Source organism: Pleurodeles waltl, chromosome 2_1 (genome assembly GCF_031143425.1).
Source record: "Pleurodeles waltl isolate 20211129_DDA chromosome 2_1, aPleWal1.hap1.20221129, whole genome shotgun sequence".
Classification (NCBI taxonomy): Eukaryota; Metazoa; Chordata; class Amphibia; order Caudata; family Salamandridae; genus Pleurodeles; species Pleurodeles waltl.
Genome location: NC_090438.1, coordinates 130,832,790 through 130,850,779, shown reverse-complemented (window position 1 = coordinate 130,850,779; position 17,990 = coordinate 130,832,790). Strand labels below are relative to the sequence as shown.

The 17,990-nt window shown below is 45.0% G+C and overlaps 1 protein-coding gene across 1 annotated transcript in view; it reads left to right on the top strand.

Moving 5' to 3' along the window:
* VSIG1 (V-set and immunoglobulin domain containing 1) overlaps nt 1-17,990 on the top strand; it is a 105,115-nt gene that overhangs the window by 16,088 nt on the left and 71,037 nt on the right. The window contains exon 2 of the mRNA XM_069205935.1: nt 11,050-11,213. Coding sequence (XP_069062036.1) covers nt 11,050-11,213 — 164 coding nt within the window. The remainder of the gene's footprint in view (nt 1-11,049; nt 11,214-17,990) is intronic.

Here is a 17,990-nt window from a genome sequence, read left to right as displayed (position 1 = left end):
ATGCTTGTCAAAAAGGTTTTTCAAAATATGAGCCAACATGATAGGAGCATTCCCTTTCAGTGGAAATCAAGCAGACTCATATATACTGATCTACATAATCAGAAGCCACACTTTGTGGATTTTAAATTCATAATGATAGACTACACTGCACATGTAAAGTAATGGTGCAGGGGATAGGCGAGAATGTGAATAGGCAGCAAGTGTGCATTTTAAAAAGGCCATAGGTACTTACATAGGCCAACATTATTGTTAGCAAATTTGTCTTTAGTTTCAGGCAGCAATGTGATATTATAAGTTGTAATGCCCAGCACTACCTGATGCAGTGATTGGTAATGCATTCCCATCATAGGGCTAAGAAAGCCTTGGATAAATATCCACGAGGTATTGAGTGCATGACAGGTTCATAAATAGGACCTCCTGTAACGAAGACAGGTAAGTAAGCAGACCTTTTTAAAAAGTTTCCTGCTTAGAAAAGGGAAAGAGAAACATAAAAAAAATGAGCAAAATGAATGCATGGGTTTTTCCTCAAAGTTGTATGCTTCAATGGGGGCGCCAAAGTGTCTGAAACAAAATGGCCACGCTCTGAAAGAGGTCCCACAATGAATATATACCATCCGATCAGAATGTCTGAATAATGTGAACTGGGACTTTGAACTGCCCTCCCAGGGTGTGGATCAATGCCTGAGGTACCAGAAGATGCTTATGTGACTTCCTGCCACTGTTCTAGAGTGCAGCCTACAGCCAGAGGAAGTGCATCCTGTGGCAGCAGACTAAGAGTCCTAAGGCTGTGGTGACCCCATCCGCCTTCAGTAAAGCTGTGGTCCGCTTACAGCGGGGCAGGCAATGGAGTCCCATGGGCCGAAGTGCCAGCCGGTGGATTTGGTTGAGGAAGCAGAGGTGAGAGCTGCAGGAAGGCTTGGCGCACACAAAATGGCATGGGAACAGCCGGCAAACTAGAGAAATGGCTTTTGGCAAATGGCAATGTGAGCTTCTACCAAGTAAGACATTGTCACTTGCCATAAGTGTAACAATAGGCTAGTAAATGAGCATAATTACCTGAGGGGTGGACTGGAGCAAAAAGCTCTCACGCTGGATATGCATGCCTGAGGGTGAGTGAATGCTGGGAGGGAAGTGGGAAACCGGGGAAGCATTCTTGATGAGGAGGACGTCTATCTGAAAGAAAAAAAAACATTGCACAGCCTGAATGGATGAGAGAGGAATACAGCTATTAGTGCTGGAAGTAGACTGCAGATGCAAGATAATTTGCCAACTAACACTGCCCTTGTAGTGCTGACCAGGCTACAGAATGCTACTTGAGACCACAACTGATGGGTGCCATTGAACATCCTTCTGCCCACACAAGTGTTAGTGCGGAAAACACAGCAACTATCCCCAAACACTAGAAACGTGACAGTGGGTAAGACAGATGTAAGCAATCTGGACTAACTTTTGACTTCAGGAAAGGAACTCAGACACAGGATTGCAGAGCAGAGGGTGGACAGCCTGCTGAGGACACAAACCAAGATATCATACTGATGGACAGGACAGAAAGCCTTGCTTCCATGGAATTCAAAATAGACAAAGTGACACAACGGATGGATGCAATGAAAGATTGTTTGGACAGTCAGGGTATGGGCATTGGCATGGCTAAACACCACATCCAAGATGTGTATGATGATATGAATGGCCTAACTAAAGTGCAGAAGGAAATCACCGGGAATCTGGAGCATGTTAAATTCGGTAATGAAGACCTGGAAGACAGATCTCGACGATATAAGTGCCATATTGTTGGCATGCTCAAGCCAACACCGATGAGCAGAGTAGAAGACTACATGGAGAACAAGAGAGCTAAGATGTTTGGATGAGAGAATCTGTCAGAGCTGTTCCTGGTTGAGAGGGTGTATCACAGGCTTGCTCCCAGACTCACCCAAGGTGCTCCACCTCGACTTGTTATTGCCAAACATTTCTGTTTCCGTGACAGAGATAAGATCCTACAGTTAGATATGGAGAAACATAATCTATTGTATGCTGGTGCCAGGATCTCAATTTATCTCAACTACACACAATCTGTCCAGGAAGCATGTCACAAATTTCTATCCACTAAAAAGAAGATACAAGCCCTAGGGGTCCCATACTCCATGCTTTACCCAGCTAAACTGAGTTTTTATATGGATGGCAAGATAGATTTTCTTGGACTGCCAGACTGCAGCGACCTTCATCCACAAACATGTGAAGAATAGGCCTAACTCTTGCATCTCAGGAACCCAGTCGAACTTGAGAGCACTCAGTGATGTAGAATGAGTGAGCCCCAGGAAGATAAATCAAGATGACGACAATAGCTTCACAAAATGGACATTGGTGCTATTTGATGAATGACATAGATGCTTAGAACATCTTTGCCCACTTCCATGATTTTGCTTTGTAGATGAACAATTGGACAATTTGGCCCTTCTTGATTCCAAGGTGCTGGCTCTAATAGTACAAATATAGACAATGTAGCAAATAGTACTGCAATGGAGATGTATTAGATGGTGCAAATGTTATGTTTTGAGCCTTATATGGTCAATAGGGTCACCCCCTAGCAGTACTGCCCAATTGTTTGTTAATTTGACTATAGTTGGGAGAGAATTAGATCACCCGTTTGGCGGTCAAAGCTGGGTTTGGGGTATATCTACAGAAGTGTCTGAGATCAATGTGGAGGGAAGGGAATTATTTTTTTGGTTGCAACCACACACAGTCCTTACGGTAGCTACATATGATGATGCTGTAGAAATGATGGAGAGAAATAATGTGTCCTTTTTCACCCTAGGTGGCTATTTTATTGGATACTAGCAGTGATGTCAATGGTGCCCATACACTGAGCTTGATGGTATGGAACATAGAGGGATTAAATAACCCCAAGAAAACGTGGGTGTACGCTAAATATAGCTTGAAAATGCAGCATACATAGTTTTTCTGCCTCATACTCTTCCTACTCTGGGGAGGATGGCCATACTTATAAAAAAAATGGGAGGTCCTTTATACGCATATTAAATCAGTGACAGACCCGGCTGGCTGGTTCCTGATAACACAATGGGTCTTTCAGCTAACTCCTATTACTTTGGTGAATACGTATGGACTGAATCATGACGATCCAGAATTTTCTCCATGGTCATGTGCAGCTCTTGATCATCTCTCGATTGGGGTGGGGACCACAGCCTCACATTGCATCACTGGATAGTAACAATACAAGGGATAAAAGCCACATGTGGGCTAGGGAGAATTTTGCATAGCATGATGAACCAGCATGAGATAGTTACTAAACAGAGAACTAGATATAGAACAGCGAAGGTGTATACACACTATTATTCGGTGCATGGTTCTGCCTCCAGGAGTGACTGCTGGCTTGGAACTAAAGATGTTGAGGGTTGGACAAAAGAAGTGTTACATCTGCCCAAAACACTTTTGGATCACTCCCCAGTAATGTTAACACTACACATGCCCCAATTACTTCATAAACTAAGGCCCATATTTATGGACTTTGTGGAGCAGGGCAATGTAGAAAGTCACCTTACTGCGCTGCCCTGCGACACAGGGAAAGGGCAGGAATGCATCATATTTATCCAATGCTGTGAATTCCTGTCCTTTGCCCCTGTGCCGGTGCCCTTTCGGCAGCCTAACACCAAAGCAGGCACCCTTGCACCATGGAACACCTTCCTGCACAAAAATAATCCTGAGAGGCGTGTTCCTTTTTCTATGTGGGCTACAGAATGGGTCAAAATCCATGGATGTTGGGTTGCAAAACCTTTGCAACATGAATGGAAGCCCCTCCCTCCCGCAGAGTAATGTAACACAGCAATTTGTGCCGAGTTACATTACTCGAGATTTATGAAGCCATGCAGGGCCACGCTAGGTGTTCTTGCGTGGCTTCATAAATCTCACTTAAGGTTTGGGTCGCTCTTGCATCATATTGTGTGGTGCAAAAGCAAGGCAACCCAGGCTATAAATTTGACCCTAAGACTGTGGAGGCTGGAGCCCACCATGATTTTAGACCAGTGGTTCCCAACCTGTGGTCCGGGGACCCCTAGGGGTCCGCAAAGCCTCCTCAGGGGGTCCGCGACTGCTTAGAAAATTTAGTAATTTTCACAGAATAGGCCCACAGCTTTCAGTAATGTCTCAGTGGGGGGTCCCCGGATTCCAATAATGATTCAGTGGGGGTCCCCCGGGTCCAGTATTGATAAAGTGGGGGTCCACAGAAGTCAAATGGTAGGGAACCACTGTTTTAGACAATATATTTAAAGATGAAGTTGGACTTGTAATCATTCATTATTATCAAATAAAGAAGGGCACAGTCGACACATATGCCTCGCTCTATGAAGCTTTTAAGGCAGTCATCAAATAAGGATGTAGTGCCTAGAGTCACGGCATCTTATGGTCTATAGGTAACAGGTTAGATAGGCTGGAGCGGACCTGCCCCATTTAGAGAACATGCACAGTGCCTCTGGTTGCCCATACTAAATGGACGGCATACACTTTAAAGTTCTAAGAATACATGGAGGAGGCAGGCAGAGAAATCAAGTTCCTAAGCAAATATGTGTCTGCTAGAATACATGGCGAGGGTGATTGTTTTGCTTTCCTTCTCTTATCTTGTGACCGAGCTTACAAAACTTCTCTGGAATGCACTTCTTAGTTTAAAGAAGACATTTATTATTATTATTACTTCACCACCAGGTTCCTGAGAGATGAGATTAGTAGGTTTGAAGCACACGTTTAAAAGTAGTCACAGCAATGAAAGCAAAATTCATCAAAGTACTTCTCAATTGTAATGTACACAGCAAATACATGTGATTATATTCTAGCATAACTTCAAAGCAAAGAATAAAAGTCAAAATGGCATCACCGTAGGGCCTATCACTGCTTGTCATCCTTCTCCTATCTTCAAGTTGATGACTCCGGTTCAACTGCGAGAAAGAGACTTTCCACCCAAACGGGAGTTACAAAAACGTGCCCCTTCCTCACAGACTCAGGAAATAAAACAATCCATTGGAGATTGGCCAGATCTCCTAGGCCCCTCCTCTTCCCAAGGCTCAGCAGAAAGGAAAACACCAAATATACGCTCTCTTATCATGTTAGGGTTCGTGTGAATTCAATTTGAAAAACCCAGCTTGGTCTACATGTGGAAAAACACAGCTTGGAAAAACACAGCTCATCTGCAATGTCTCAACTGCAATGTCTAACTCCACGCTAAAGCCAATAGACAGCTAACCTAAATACCAAATGTAGGGCCAGATGTAGCAAAAATAAAAATTGCGACTCGCATTTTGCGAGTTGATGCGACTCGCAAAATGCGAGTCGCAAATTGGAATGCCAGAAAAAAAAGCGATCCGATTTTGCGACTCGCAGCCGGACTCGCAACGCTGTGTGCGAGTCCGCAGTTTGCGAGGTCGCTGTTTGCGAGTGTGCAAAAACGAACTCGCAATTAGCGAGTGGGTGTCGCAAATTGCGAATACCTTCAAAATTGCTTGCAGGTGCAGCAGAACACTCCAGAAAGCATACCAGAACACCCTGGAAACACTTCCTGGCACATGATGATGACATCACAGCCAGGAAGTTAACAAATACACCTGGGAGGAGGGCTCAACAGTGAGCAGTGTCTCTGCCACTCACAGTAGGGTGCTGAGGAGTGGTAGGCACAGCACCATGGACGCAGCAGGGACCAGCCAGGCTGGCAGGAGGGGCAGGAGATCATAGATAACAGCCAGGACAGATTCATGTGGCACATGGCGTTAATGTGCCACATGACTGGTTGGCATTTTCCTGCCCATGGACAATTTCAACTTGTATATAGTTTCTTCATGACATTAATAAAACAGTTATTTTTGTTCCACTTAACAAATGGTTAATAGGTGAGTATGGTGGGAGTTGACACGTACCGTCCAGAATATTGCGTTGCAATGTGGTCCCGTCTCAGTCTGCCTTGATTAGCTAGACTCCTATCCCCATGATGGCGATGTGGTTGTTCTTGCTCTTCATCATCAGGATCTGGGTCTGCAGGGGTGAGAGGTAGCCCACGTCGGGTGGCTATGTTGTGGAGGATGGCGCATGCGACCACAATTTTGAAAGCGGTAATGGGGGTGTATTGGAGGGCGCCTCCACTGCGGTGGAGGCATCTGAATCTTGCCTTCAGCAGTCCGAAGGTGCGCTCGATCAGGTTCCTGGTCCTCTTATGCGCACTGTTGTATTGCCTCTCTGATTCAGTTCTGGGTGTTAAAAACGGAGTCATGATCCAAGGCCTGAGAGCATATGCACTGTCACCTGTTGGGCACAAAAGTACACGGTTAGGAAGTCCAGATTGTCGTGCACAGTGACCTGTGTGTATGTCTGCAAGTGTCTGTGGCTCTACCTAGGAGGTAACCGTCTCCAAATTCCCCACGTTCCAGGCGTTGATGTATCCCACTATGCCTAAAAATGTATGAGTCATGGGTACTGCCAGGAAACTTAGCTACGATGTCCGTGATGACATAATGGGCATCACAAACAACCTGTATGTTGAGTGAGTGGGTACACTTCCTGTTGCGGAAAATGTGTTCCAGATTAGCAGGGGGGCATATTTGAATGTGTGTCCCATCTACACACCCTATGACATGAGGAAAGTGGACAATGCGGTAAAAGTCCAGCTTGGTGCTGTTAATTTCTGCCTCATTCCTTGGTAAGTATATGAAGTGAGACATGTGCGTGACTAAGGCATCTAGGAATGCCCTGAGGAACCTTGACACTGCACTTTGGGATACCCCACCTGCCACGGCAATGACCCCCTGATAGCTCCCTGAGGCCAAGAGGTGCAGTGCGCATAGCACTTGCACATGCGTAGGGATGGCGCAGCCACGCAGAGTCTTGTGTTCTAGCTGTGGTTTCAGTAAATCTATTAATTCTAGAATGGCTGCGCTGCTAAGGCGGTATTTGTCATAGATCTCCTCTTCAGTTTGCTGAAAAAGAGTCTGCCTGGTTCTATATATCTTCTCCTGTGTGTGGCCCCTCCTCCTCCTCTGCTGGGCTGCGTAGACTCTCCTCCTCACTGCTATCAGGTATATCTCCGCCATCTTGAGTAACCCAGATGCCTTCTGGGTCCCCTTTTATACTTTGGTAATGGTTACCACCTGCTCTGAGTTAGTGGTAAATGGGACATGCAAACTGGGCTTTTTGCGACTAGTCGCAATTTACGAGTTGCAATTGCATAAGGTTTGCGACTCGCAAATTGCGACTTGCAATTTGCGGGTCGCAAAATGGGGTCGCAACGGATGCGACTCGCAAACGGGTCCCATCGCTTTTTGCGAGTCGGAAATGGGCTTTTTGCATCCCATTTCCGATTTTGCACTGTCGCAAATTGCGAATCGGCCCGTTTGCGAGTCGCAAACGTTTGCTACATCTGGCCCGTAAGGTCTAATGCCATGTTAAAGCCAATAGGCAGCTAAACTGAATACAGAATTTAATGGCTAATGCCATGTTAAAGCCAATTAGCAGCTAACCTAAATACCAAATGTAGGGCCAGATGTAGCAAACGTTTGCGACTCGCAAACGGGCGATTCGCAATTTGCGACAGTGCAAAATCGGAAATGGGATGCAAAAAGCCCATTTCCGACTCGCAAAAAGCGATGGGACCCGTTTGCGAGTCGCATCCGTTGCGACCCCATTTTGCGACCCGCAAATTGCAAGTCGCAATTTGCGAGTCGCAAACCTTATGCAATTGCAACTCGCAAATTGCGACTAGTCGCAAAAAGCCCAGTTTGCATGTCCCATTTACCACTAACTCAGAGCAGGTGGTAACCATTACCAAAGTATAAAAGGGGACCCAGAAGGCATCTGGGTTACTCAAGATGGCGGAGATATACCTGATAGCAGTGAGGAGGAGAGTCTACGCAGCCCAGCAGAGGAGGAGGAGGGGCCACAGACAGGAGAAGATATATAGAACCAGGCAGACTCTTTTTCAGCAAACTGAAGAGGAGATCTATGACAAATACCGCCTTAGCAGCGCAGCCATTCTAGAATTAATAGATTTACTGAAACCACAGCTAGAACACAAGACTCTGCGTGGCTGCGCCATCCCTACGCATGTGCAAGTGCTATGCGCACTGCACCTCTTGGCCTCAGGGAGCTATCAGGGGGTCATTGCCGTGGCAGGTGGGGTATCCCAAAGTGCAGTGTCAAGGTTCCTCAGGGCATTCCTAGATGCCTTAGTCACGCACATGTCTCACTTCATATACTTACCAAGGAATGAGGCAGAAATTAACAGCACCAAGCTGGACTTTTACCGCATTGTCCACTTTCCTCATGTCATAGGGTGTGTAGATGGGACACACATTCAAATATGCCCCCCTGCTAATCTGGAACATATTTTCCGCAACAGGAAGTGTACCCACTCACTCAACATACAGGTTGTTTGTGATTCCCATTATGTCATCACGGACATCGTAGCTAAGTTTCCTGGCAGTACCCATGACTCATACATTTTTAGGCATAGTGGGATACATCAACGCCTGGAACGTGGGGAATTTGGAGACGGTTACCTCCTAGGTAGAGCCACAGACACTTGCAGACATACACACAGGTCACTGTGCACGACAATCTGGACTTCCTGACCGTGTACTTTTGTGCCCAACAGGTGACAGTGCATATGCTCTCAGGCCTTGGATCATGACTCCGTTTTTAACACCCAGAACTGAATCAGAGAGGCAATACAACAGTGCGCATAAGAGGACCAGGAACCTGATCGAGCGCACCTTCGGACTGCTGAAGGCAAGATTCAGATGCCTCCACCGCAGTGGAGGCGCCCTCCAATACACCCCCATTACCGCTTTCAAAATTGTGGTCGCATGCGCCATCCTCCACAACATAGCCACCCGACGTGGGCTACCTCTCACCCCTGCAGACCCAGATCCTGATGATGAAGAGCAAGAACAACCACATCGCCATCATGGGGATAGGAGTCTAGCTAATCAAGGCAGACTGAGACGGGACCACATTGCAACGCAATATTTTGGACGGTACGTGTCAACTCCCACCATACTCACCTATTAACCATTTGTTAAGTGAAACAAAAATAACTGTTTTATTAATGTCATGAAGAAACTATATACAAGTTGAAATTGTCCATGGGCAGGAAAATGCCAACCAGTCATGTGGCACATTAACGCCATGTGCCACATGAATCTGTCCTGGCTGTTATCTATGATCTCCTGCCCCTCCTGCCAGCCTGGCTGGTCCCTGCTGCGTCCATGGTGCTGTGCCTACCACTCCTCAGCACCCTACTGTGAGTGGCAGAGACACTGCTCACTGTTGAGCCCTCCTCCCAGGTGTATTTGTTAAATTCCTGGCTGTGATGCCATCATCATGTGCCAGGAAGTGTTTCCAGAGTGTTCTGGTATGCTTTCTGGAGTGTTCTGCTGCATCTGCAAGCAATTTTGAAGGTATTCGCAATTTGCGACACCCACTCGCTAATTGCGAGTTCGTTTTTGCACACTCGCAAACAGCGACCTCGCAAACTGCGGACTCGCACACAGCGTTGCGAGTCCGGCTGCGAGTCGCAAAATCGGATCGCTTTTTTTTCTGGCATTCCAATTTGCGACTCGCATTTTGCGAGTCGCATCAACTCGCAAAATGCGAGTCGCAATTTTTATTTTTGCTACATCTGGCCCGTAATGTCTAATGCCATGTTAAAGCCAATAGGCAGCTAAACTGAATACAACATGTAATGTGCTACTGGTGAACATTGAGCAACTAATATGCGCAGTGGTGAAACACAAAGTCATTGGTCAAACACAATTAATAGCATAACAGTGATGAGGAGAGTATATCTGTGTCTGATAGCTGAAGCTTGTGTATGAGGAGACGTCACCTAACAGCAGCAAAATACACCTGAAACTTAATTGTTTTACAAAGTTGGAGGTATTATACTGTAGTATTTACTACACAATCGTGCATGTGCGTGTGTTTATATCAATAAATTAATCTAAAAAAAAAAAAGGTTGTGTCTTTCCAATGTACTACATGGAGAGCAACGATTCTTTAGGGAGGCATTAGGCTTTCATTTGGAGTATTGTGGAGAGTCTGGTAATTAATACATAAAAATATCTGACCCCTCCCTCCAGCAATGTGAACTCTGGAAAAGCCTGAAAATTGTGAATGAAGATAAAATAATGAAATCATTGCCTCTTTGAGTGGGGTTACCAGGTGACTTCATGGTAGCATGAAAATGTATTGGCCATTTAATGAAAAAACAGAGCTTTCTAAGAGTTTTAGTACTGATTAAGTTCTTCTGAACTAATAGAATGTGTAAAAGAAAGGCCCAGGGCTGGAAGAGTTGTGTCCTGGTGACTTAGGGCCTCATTTGCAAGAATCTGACGCATCGTCATCGATGTTTCAGATTTCTTGCACTTCTCGCACATCCCTTAACGATGCCATGGATGCGCTGGCTGTACAATACAGAGCTCCATGACTCACGTTTTCACAGATGCGTCAGAAATTCGGACGCATCTGTTGACGTTAAACTCACACATTGCTGGAGTAGTCTTGGTAAGCTGACGCAACTCCAGCAATGCAAAGAGTCTTGCATAGGAAAAAACCTTGCATCAATTTTACGCCTGCTCTGAGCAGGCGGTAACATTTTGATGCAGTGATGTCGCAGAATGACGCAGTGAAATGTAAATTTCAGTGCATCAGTTCTGCATGGATTTTCCTTGGGAAGGCCTACCATGCAAACATTATACCTGGCACAGGTATAATGTGATGCAGGGCTTTACAAACTGATGCATTGGGCCCAATGCGTCAGTCTGTAAATATGGAGCAGTGAGTCACAAAAAAAATGACGCAGAATGGTGCAAAGGGCTTGTTAATGCGGCCCTTAGAGTCATTTGGTAAAGCTGTGTAGGGTTCCAAACGTTGCCGCACAGTGATTTTGTCTGTCCAAAAGAAGGTACCTCAATTAACCAAAAAACATGTTTCAAATTAAATTGTTTGATACGTTAGCTGCTTGTGGTTCAGTTAGTTATTGTGGTCTTGTCTCCTGTTTTTCAGGCTCTGCTGTCTGCATGCAGATTACCATTCCATATCCACAGATCAACGTGACGGCCGGTGGAAATGTCACTCTCTACTGCACTTATGCATCTTCTGTAGCCATCGGAAAGGGGCTTGGGATTGACTGGAGCTTCCATGAACACTATTCACAGACATCAAAAGCCGTAAGACCCATAGTTAGTTACTACTCAGTAAACATAGATGCCAAGTGGCCCGCTTACAAAGACTCAGGGGGTCATTCTGACCCCGGCGGTCAAGGACCGCCGGGGCCGGGGATGCGGGAGCACCGCCAACAGGCTGGCGGTGCCCCGCAGGGCATTCTGACCGCGGTGGTTTGGCCGCGGTCAGAACAGGAAAACCGGCGGTCTCCCGCCGGTTTTCTGATGCCCTGAGGAATCCTCCATGGCAGCGCAGCTTGCTGCGCCGCCATGGGGATTCCGACACCCCATACCGCCATCCTGTTCCTGGCGGTTCGCCCGCCAGGAACAGGATGGCGGTATGGGGTGTCGTGGGGCCGCTGGGGGCCCCTGCAGTGCCCATGCCAACGGCATGGGCACTGCAGGGGCCCCCATAAGAGGGCCCCACAAAGAATTTCAGTGTCTGCTCAGCAGACACTGAAATTCGCGACAGGTGCAACTGCACCCGTCGCACCTTCCCACTCCGCCGGCTCCATTCGGAGCCGGCTTCCTTGTGGGGAGGGGTTTCCCGCTGGGCTGGCGGGCGGCCTTCTGGCGGTCGCCCGCCAGCCCAGCGGGAAAGCCAGAATGGCCTCTGCAGTCTTTCGACCGCGGAGCGGCCATATGGCGGCTCCCTCCAGGCGGGCGGCTCACGCCGCCCGACGGGGTCAGAATGACCCCCTCAGTGTTGGTAGGAAAAAATGGACAACTTGAGTTGTGTTTTGACTGATGTGTTGGTGGTCTTGTCGTACATGGTCCAGTTTCAGTGACCGGCTCATAGCCTCCTCCAAAGCCCTTTTTCCAAGGCCAGGTTTTCAGAATAGGCATTGACTAATATCAGTGACTAAATTCAATATATTTATATATATTTCATCAGGGTACCCTACATATTTAGAATGGATCAAAGCTCTTGTGTACTAGTGGTGAGCCTGCCTGCCTGCTGTACAACCAGTGTGACATGGATGTATGGGAGTTTATTTTCAAAAAGACATAAACCCTTATTTTGCAAGGCTTGCCTTGGGTCAGAAATCCTGTTACCAGCCCCATCAGACATTTTGAGGTCTGGAAAGTTACTGATTTCAATATAATTCCTCAAGAGTCAGGGGATTCTCAGGGTTCAACCAATAATGCCCGTTAATTCTGCTCACGTAGAGTTAACAGGGTTCTTGGCATTGTTAACTATGAAAGTATGGAATTAGCACCCTCTGCACCACATCACTCCTAAGAGGTGACTAGTGAGGTACAAGGGTAAAAGTAGGCTTAATTGCGAAAACGTGTTTACGCAGATTACAACGTGAACAGAATATTTTGAGGACAATGACCGAAGTGCTGTTCACACCGTATCAGGTGCAACACATAGTTTGGTTGAGACATTTAAGAGGGTTGGTGCTAAAAGTCTAGTTTTAACAAACCTTCTGCTTCAGTGAAGCTCTCCCCCTTCAGATACATCCTTACAGACATGTCCACGGAGAAGCATTGACAATGGGTCGGTTTTCCACAGGATGGTTCGGAAGTGTCAAAGAGCGCAGATCATGAAATCAAAGCTTGATTTGTCTTAAAAATCAATCAGAATTAAAAAAAATGTCTTGATACTTATTCATGCACCATGTTAGCTCGCTGATGCTCCCTCCACATATTGTCCTCATCCACCATGAGCTGTTTTAAAAAAAGAGCAAACATAGAGATGGGAGGAGGGGGCACAGGACAGCTATATATAGCATGGCCACCATGAAGATAATGGCCACCTAGGCAAAAACAAAACTGAAATCCTACCAACTTCCTAGTTTCTTATTGCACCATGCAGTTAGGCATAGTTAGAGGTGCAAGAATCCCCAAGATTCTACAGCAGAATTCACACACCCTGGTGTCTTTGACAGTCTTGCCAAGGTGATGAGGAGCTCAGGTCCTGTGTTACTCTTTCACTAGTTATGTTCCAATTACATTCTGATCTGATTCTGTTCAAGAACTGAATTGGCACCAGGGGGTGAAAGAGTGACCGTAAATAACAAAAAAAGCTTTAAAGTCTATTCTCTTGCTCCGTCTGCAGCTTCCACTTTGAATGTTGGATTAACCACCAAATCCTGTATTATGTCCAATGACACCATCATAGTAGTTGTAATCAATCACCCAATTGACCTCTACATCAGGTTTGAGACAGAGTTTACTGAATTCCGGTCATGTGTCTGTGCCAAACAGCAAGAGCCTTATATTGAGAGACATAAAGCTTTGGTGCATCAAGTCTCTCTTGACAGATGCTCCTCCTCGTGGTCAGATCCATCTCCTCTCGCCGGAGGCAGTTGTGAGGATTCGGGGCATTCACTACGGGGAGAGGACGGCACTCTTCTGCCCTCTCTCTATGTCCGATTCCAGGAGTGATTGCCTGATGGGAACTCTGAGCGACAGCCCCGTCGGGCCTGTCACAAGCACTTCTTGGGCGGCTCCCCCTCTTACGCTTGGAGGTCCAGGTTTTTGGTCTGCTTCCCAGTAATTTGCTCCCCGGTGTCTCAGCTGCAGTCACTCATCCTTGATGCGTCAGAGCTCTCCACCCACCGCCATGTGTCCTCCGGGGTTTCAGAGAAGTGGGCTTTGACTTGCAAGATTACTTTCAACTTTGCCAGGAACAGGAGCAAGTTGTAGTTGTATGGCACAGAGCTTGACCTTGACTGCGTCAAAAGAGTGCCCTGGCTTCTGTGCTTCGCAAGAATAGTCCGCTGAGATAAGTATGGTAGAAGAATCATAGATGAGTTTGCTCTACTGTCGCGCTGCTCTAAGAAGTACACCTCTGTCATGGTAGTTCAAGGAACGAGCACTGAGGGGTCTCGGCCGGGCACCATAGGGCATTCTTAGAGACCTGTAGGCACTGAAAGAAGTCTGACGTACTGAGAGATCTTGATTCCAGGCTAATCCCATATCAATGATAAGAACTCAGTACATTTAGAGTCGGAAAAATACATCTAATAACGGAAGCATTTCCTGTATTGTAAGTATGGCTCCCTATTTTCCGTTTTTACTGATTTCTACAGGTTAACAACAGACAGAAAACAATTTATTTTCCTGTCTGTATGTATTTTTAAATGTGGATCAAAAGGTAAATTAGGTTGGTTTTTTGAGTGATTTTTAATGCTCTCAGTCAAAGCCACCAGGCCAATAGCTGTCTGGGTCGACAGGTAGGGGAGCTAAAAAAAAATAGAGAAATGATTAGGAATGATGCTGTAGATGTTCGTACTAAAATGTTTACAATTTCGCACAATAGTATTTATTTATTATCTATGGGTGTTCATATCATTGAAGCCAGTCAAACATTCAAGTTGGAGTGTACTTTTATTGGTTTAATAAACGTGGAAATCTATTAATTGTAGCTGCATATTTCACAAAACCTGAAATGAATATGGATAACCACAGATAAAATGAACACAAAATAAATATGGATAAAACAGATGGAAATATAAAAAAACATAAATAACACAAAACCAGGAGCGCCAAATGTAATAACAGCTGTCATCTACAATTATATTTCTGTTTAAAGAGCAAACATCAGAGAATGCACAAAATGCTAATGGGTTGATGTAAATTTAGACCATAATTCATAATATGTGGTGGGGGATATTGGTCACAGCTGTTACAGAAACAGCCATGACTTTCAACCCTAGATTACTAATCATGATGCCACCTACTGGTTCACCTTTAGGCCCTGATTATATGTGTGGGCTGTTAAATTATGTTGCTTGTACAAAGCCCTGCTTATGCAGGGAGCTGAATTCCTATTCTGTTTGTAAATACTACACCTCCTCCAATTTTCCCTCGGTAACATTCAGCAGGTGAAATCTGCTGAAATTTCCTTAGGAGAAAACGTGGAAAAATCAGACACATGCAGAAACTGGAGCAGTAAAAGGACCATTTCCATGTCATTTTCTATTTTCAATCCTCAACTTGCAATATGAGGTATTTATTATACTCAGTAGCTAATACACCCTCAGAAGTCAGTGTTTGCCAGGTATAGTAAACACCTCACCCCATTCTGGTCATCGCACAGTAAAGGTGTTAGTAACCTTCTAATGACTTGATCCTAGTGCCAATCCTAAAGGCCTCTTTGGAAGACCTTGGAAGTGTGCCGTTTCACCCATAGTTTCCATCTACTAAAAGCAGATGGAGTAGATCAATGGAATGGAGTCTGTGAATGGAACGCCAGGAAAAAATAAGGAATTACAGTGGAAATTGGGGTAGAATACTGACTCCCCCTGGTGATTCCTCATGTCTAAGCATTCCCTTTTGTAAACCTCAGTAACTCCATTACATAGGTGATTATCGATGATCTTGGGATTGGTGGTGTCAGGGTGGGAGTCACGGAGGGGATAAAAGGGACCTCATAATGAGAACCTCAACTGTTGCTACATTATTTCCATCTAACATAGTACTCACACTGACCACATTCTTTGCACTTTTGCAACTTCAGAAAAATGTCCTACTTTTTTGCAGTTATTGTATCTCTTACTTATTGTTTGGCACGCGGTATTAAAAAGAAAGAGTGTTCACCTTACTCAACACTTTGGGGGTTATTACAACTTTGGAGGAGGTGTTAATCCATCCCAAAAGTGACGGTAAAGTGACGGATATACCACCAGCCGTATTACGAGTCCATTATATCCTATGGAACTCGTAATACGGCTGGTGGTATATCTGTCACTTTACCGTCACTTTTGGGACGGATTAACACCTCCTCCAAAGTTGTAATAACCCCCTTTATCTGATAAGATTCAGTACTCAGATTCATCACATATTTTGAGACTTTCTTCCTAAAGGGGGCTCCTGAAGCATGGTAATTAATCTGGTATTTGATGTAATGGATCGTAAACATGCACAAGTGAAGTACATAAATGTAACTTCAGATAAGTGCTTTTCTTCATTCATCTTGCTCATGGCTGCAAATTGATATTGTTTATTGGGCACTTGCTGTTGTGACTTCTTGTTGCTACACCTTCATTGATGCAGGTGTCTGCCAGTTACAGGAACTGTTCGGTTGAAAAAAGAGACACAAATCATGCCCCAGGCACTCATGGGAAGTGAAATGTATCAAGAAGCAGCTGTGCGTGCAATACAGTTCTGTCCCTGAAAAACAAGATGAAATGACTCCACCCAAAGCACCCTCGCTGTACTCAGTGCTGGTTGGCGATGGTGCACTTCTGCATGCTAGTTATCAACGCACACTGGGCATTTTAGCAACATTTAATCTCCATTTTCTCATGGGGTTTCAAAAATGTTTATCTATAACCGTAATAAAGCCAAAAGTTTGGCACTAACCATGAACAGTACATCAATAGCGTCAAAATTCTGACGCCATTGCCCCCTACCATGCACCACGGTGCGCCATATTTTAAATACAGCGCACACCTGGTGGCGGTAGGGAGGCGCTGAGGGACAGAAGGAAAGTGGCGCTGTACTGGGTGCAATGCCACTTTTCTGAAATATGCCCCAAAGCATTTCACAGCACAATTTGTTCAAGTAAGCTGGTTTAAATGAAAAATGTTCTATAGGACATGCTGATACTGAACTAATAAAAACATACAAGTACTTAGGCCCATTTTTATACTTTTTTAGCACTGCATTTTCATAATTGTTTTACGCAAAATCTGCACAAACTTACAAAATACAGTTGTATTTTGTAAGTTTGCGCTGCTTTTGCGTCAAAAAATTACGCAAATGCGGCGCTAAAAAAGTATAAATATGGGCCTTAGTGCCCTCTGTAGTACTCTTCTTCATAGTAGCACATCTCTTATGATAATAGTAACCATTGAAAACAACTTGGTGCACAGCATGCAAATATATTCATGCAAGAGGAGGAACAGTGCTTGATAGAGTGTAACCCACTCTACAAACGACAACTAACATTTCTGTGTCTACGTCTACCCTTAAGTTTAAATCTTCATCCAGAAATAGTGAATGGCAAAAAGTAAGGCGTGACACCTTGGTGTATGAGGACTAGATTTCCACATGTAAATTTACTTTCTTAATCGAACCAGCCAAGTCTACCTCAGAGTTTTTCTACCCTTTCTGGGCCTCACACTGTTCCACCTTGGGAGCTCAAAGTACTTTGCTGTCGTACCTCATACAAAGGGTATCTGTGACCATGTTAAGATGTGAACAAGTGAAAAGAACCATGTGAGTCAAAGGAGAGTGTGGTTCCTTTTATTCTGAGGATTCATACAAGTAAATAGAGGTGGTGATGATAAGAGATACAGTGGACAAAGAAATCTCCCAAAGTCTAGAATCAGAAAAATCTTCTCTGATAAATGACAAGTGTCCCCCCAGTTACCTTGTTCTACTTAAAAGTTCTCGACAAGGGATTCTCTCCATCACAACTCCACATTTCTGAGCTGTGCTGTGTGCAGCTTATGCACTAACATGCAGAGTTTCTTATTTAGCACAGGCTCTGTAGACATTGTGATGTCATGAAGAACATGAACTCTGCTCAGTCCGAAACCTGTGTGCAATCACAGACTGGTTTTTTGATAGGTGTCCTAGTACACACGGGCAGAAAAAAGAGACACCTCTTTGAAAGTGAGGGTTCCAGAATGGACTTCCTAAGACCCAAAGACAGGTTCTGGGTACAAAATACACACATTCTTATCTCAAATAAATGTTTTGTAATTTGGTGTACATATATTAATTCAACCAGGCATAAGCTTCTAATTTATTTGACTGGGATACACACAGGAGAGCTACTTACAGGTAGCTGGAAATCTACCAATAGCCCATGAGCTACTCATT